This window comes from Opisthorchis viverrini (assembly GCF_000715545.1).
Source record: "Opisthorchis viverrini unplaced genomic scaffold opera_v5_63, whole genome shotgun sequence".
Classification (NCBI taxonomy): domain Eukaryota; kingdom Metazoa; phylum Platyhelminthes; class Trematoda; order Opisthorchiida; family Opisthorchiidae; genus Opisthorchis; species Opisthorchis viverrini.
In genome coordinates, this window is record NW_008751719.1 from 925975 (window position 1) to 930023 (window position 4049).

The 4049-nt window shown below is 41.0% G+C and overlaps 1 protein-coding gene across 1 annotated transcript in view; it reads left to right on the forward strand.

Annotated features, from left to right (window-relative positions):
• Positions 1–643: 643 nt before the first annotated feature.
• The window catches only part of T265_04041 (hypothetical protein), a gene marked incomplete at both ends in the record, with an annotated part of 11115 nt that continues 7709 nt past the window's right edge, over positions 644–4049 (forward strand). Inside the window, 2 exons of the mRNA XM_009168676.1 lie at positions 644–724; positions 825–929. Coding sequence (XP_009166940.1) covers positions 644–724; positions 825–929 — 186 coding nt within the window. The remainder of the gene's footprint in view (positions 725–824; positions 930–4049) is intronic.

The following is a 4049-nucleotide window of genomic DNA, read 5'->3' on the forward strand; positions in this document are numbered from 1 at the left end:
CGTTTTAGGCCATCAGGGACACACTGTGTGTTTCGGCTTCAGTCCAATTGTGTGAATACTGAGAGTTGAGCACCCGGTTGAAAGAGGACTGCAATGTGGGTGACAGGGAGTGTTCGACGTTCGAGGGGGTAAAGGGACAGTATACGCCGGTTCTAAATTGTGCGGATATAGAGGTCGTATTACTGAATCCACACATTTGCACAAGTCGGGTGACACAGGGGAGAAGACCGGGCGTGGCAGCAACACAAGTGTATTAGAACCGAAACCGAAACCGAAAGTGTCAATGGTAAAACAACGTGATATGGTAATAGTCAATGGGTTCGGTCCAGTGTACCTGTAGTAGGAAGGAAGAAAGATGCAGATACATTACGCCATATGATGAAAACTTGTAGGCAGGCGCAGTCCAGTTTCAATTGCGTTACAGGGTTAGCTTCCGAAAGCTCCCCGTTCCGTTCATTCCATTATCAAAGCGTCCAGCATGTTAGACGGTCACTTGTGAAATGCTTTATAAGATATACACGAAGCGTGATGTTCCATGTTTCTTGTTCGTTATGACATTGCCAACTAGCTATAACCTGGAACTTTGTTTAAACTTACCAACATAATTGCTACCCGAATCGTAGAAAGAGGCGTCAGATTAAGAATGACGCAGTCAGTTTGGGACATAGCAATACAACAGCACAATCTGAAGAACAGTAATCACCTTTTTGCAAACTCCCAAATTGTAGAAAAATCTCCGGATGACCATGAACCAACACTAGTCTTTGTTGGCAGCAGAAGTGCAGTAGGTTGTTAATAGTCCCGTATCCATCGTTATATCATAGGGGAAAAGTACAATCATTCATTACTTCCTTGATCGAGAAGACAAAGCGAAGCCAACATTGGCTTTAGATTATACGTTTGGAAGGAAATCAAGTGGAACATTTTCGGTGAGTACGACTAACAGCGGCAGCTCAGTGTTTGGTAATTGGGCGTAGCTGGTGTAGTGGTCTGGCTACCCAAAAAGTTAGTTTACCAGGAGTGTGTGGCAAAGAAATAAAAATAATAACGCTAGGTTGAGAATACAAAAATAAACTGGTCAGATGGAACAAAATCACTAACAATTATTCTCTTTAAAATAGTTCGTCGTTGGCCCAGGTCAGCGAATAAACAATAATCCAATTATGTTGGTCCATAGGTCTCCTTCTGAATAGTTCCCACATATAATAGATTCCGAAAATGGTCTGAAATGTTTCGGTACCAGAGTTAGTACATGAGACTCGCGAATGACCGCTGCGAGCGCGAGCGAACTCAGAAGAAATCTCTTCTGTGTTCGACTCTCGAGAGTCAAAGCACGTGACCACGCTTGTACCCTGTGAAACTGTACAAATGCGCGTTTTTGTAGTTTTTCGTATTCAAACAAAAGACGATTATGCAAGTGATGAAATATGTAGTGTTATAATGGAAGTAAAATAAAGGTGCAAAAGGCCACACTGGTCACTCTGGTGACTTCACAAAATCGACAGAACATTGGTTTACTCCAGGTCTCCAACAAAGAATTTGCTAGTGCGTGAGGAATATCACTATTACCAAGACTTTTCGATTTTTCATTTTTGTGGCTTATGAAGAAGTCATGAAAAGTCCCGTAGGATTTCAACAACGAATAAAACCTTAATTAGGTTCATATGCACTGCAACAGCGTTTTTAAGTGTTTGTCCCAGTCGCACTCAGTCTTTGTCCAAGGTGTTACGTTTTTTTTAAATATAACCTTGGTGACTTACATGGTCTCCACATGCACGCGATGAGAGTGTTTTTGACACAAATCAGCGATATCTAAAGCGCCATTCAGCAACAATGTATAACTCCACAGTCGAAAATGGGTATTTATTGCGCAGATTCAATTTGTATGGGACGAACCAACGAGAACTTGTTTACGAGGTTGTGGCAATAGCATCAACCGACAAAGCAGTGACCCTTTAAGTTTGCAACTAACCTGAATTACAAAAGCGAAATCGTTCCCATTAATCTATCTGCTTTTAGGTGTCACTGATCAGGAAAGAACTTTTTCTCAAATTATCCCTCTTTTGACTCTCTGACCAACTAACCCAGTCACTATTCGTGTTATCAATAACACGACTTCTCCATCACATTCACGCTGACAACCAACGGCACTTTACATCATTTGCCTCCCGTCATAGGTATCACCATTTTTACCTGCTGCGGCGCTAGAGACCATGCTATGGAGATTAGATCCATTAAAGAAATCGGTTTACTTACTCAATTCGCAACGATTGTGGAAGGCGAAAATTGAGCAGTACACTGCTACATGTAGAAACACGGCTGGTGCCGACGAGCGCCACTGGCCTTACACTGAGATATAATAAACCGCAGCCGCAGAAAGTTTTGCGTCCTTGTGGCGCCTAGCAAATGAATAAGGTAGACCAATTTTGCATGAATATCAAAACCGGATGAAAACAGGCAAGCTACCAGGAAAAAGCTGTGCTATTCATCATCAATTAAAGTTTCATTTAGCCTCAGACCAGCAAAGAAACAGACGGTCAAGGAACGACAGATGGAAATGAAAACGTCAGAATTAGGATCAAAACTGAAATCCCACTGAAAGCATGATCGGGGTAACGCACATCTCCGGGAGAGGATTGCAGTAACTCACCAAGTAATGCTTTGAATGGTATTAAGGCGTCTTTGAGAACTGCTAAATAGAGAAGAATCATACATTTTTTGATAGCAATATATGATTAAAAACAGGGACTACAGACCCAAACAAATTTCTCAAAGTTACCTTTAAAAATTACAAATTGCAAGTGCCATCTGACTGCACCAGTTTTATCAAGTTTTACCCCACCTCAGAAGCTAAATATATTACCGTCACTGACAGCAATATAACTTATTTATATACCGGTGACGTAACTGTTATAATGGCTTGAGACCTAAAACAATTCGCGAGACCTGCTGTCACCACGCACTTTTTCCCGATAGGGATAAGGCAAGACCAAGAATATCATATTCGAGTCAAAATAAAAAACTGTTTTTATTAAGCATTAAAGTAAAAGTGATCAGCCATATTTATAATCCCTCATCTTATCCCCAAAGTTGGAGTGTGGATGAAAGCTGATTTTTTTTCTTAAAAGGGCGCTCTATTAATGGTAGTAGAGCCTAATGAAGGTAAAGTTTTGCGCCACTTGGAAAATTTTTTTATTCAACACCTAATGATATTCAGATCTACTTCAGTACGTCTGTAGCAGACCGGAACTGATAACTGATGTAGTTCGCAGTACTCGTCTAGCGCATTACGTGGTGACGCAATAAAACTCGGGCAAGTTATGAATAACAGGACATCAACTGTAAGGCGATAGCTGTTTTGACTATTTAGGACGGACTCCTCCCATATGAATACTGCAGTGGACAGATTCCTCACAACACTGACCCCGAGTTGAGGTTCGTATTGAAGCTGGCTCTTTGAAACTGGCACTTTTAACTTTTCCCACAAGTTGTATGGAGCGCCCTTACCTTCAAACGCCACGCTTTTTAATGAGTGGTGCACAAAAACTTTCTGCAACATGTCTTGTTGTTTACAAAATGGTGACCCTGGCATCGCCGTATGATGTTAAATCTAGTGTCTACTAAATTTCCTCAATCAGTTGCAACAAATATAATTTGGAAAATTAAAACAGAGCCAGTTGTACTAAAAATGCATTTTCTGCAGGCCTGGCCATCAATACTGCAACAAAAGAAGATGAACTGAGAAATGTGTAGGATCTGGCTAAAGACGTCCGGTGGCTTAACAGCCCTATTAGGAAGCACTTCCCCCGTAGAACCACGGTGCCGAAACCTTGCTGATCCACATACACGTCACTAGTTTTCAGACTCAAGAGGTACACATTAAAAGCTTTGAGGAGCTACTAACCTATAAGAAACAGATACCTCTGCAGCAAACACAAAGATATCACAATAATTGCACTAGCTCAGTGTACAATGAGAAATGCATACAAGCACCTGGCACGGTTAGGTAGAAATTTTTCAATATATATATATATATATACATATATATA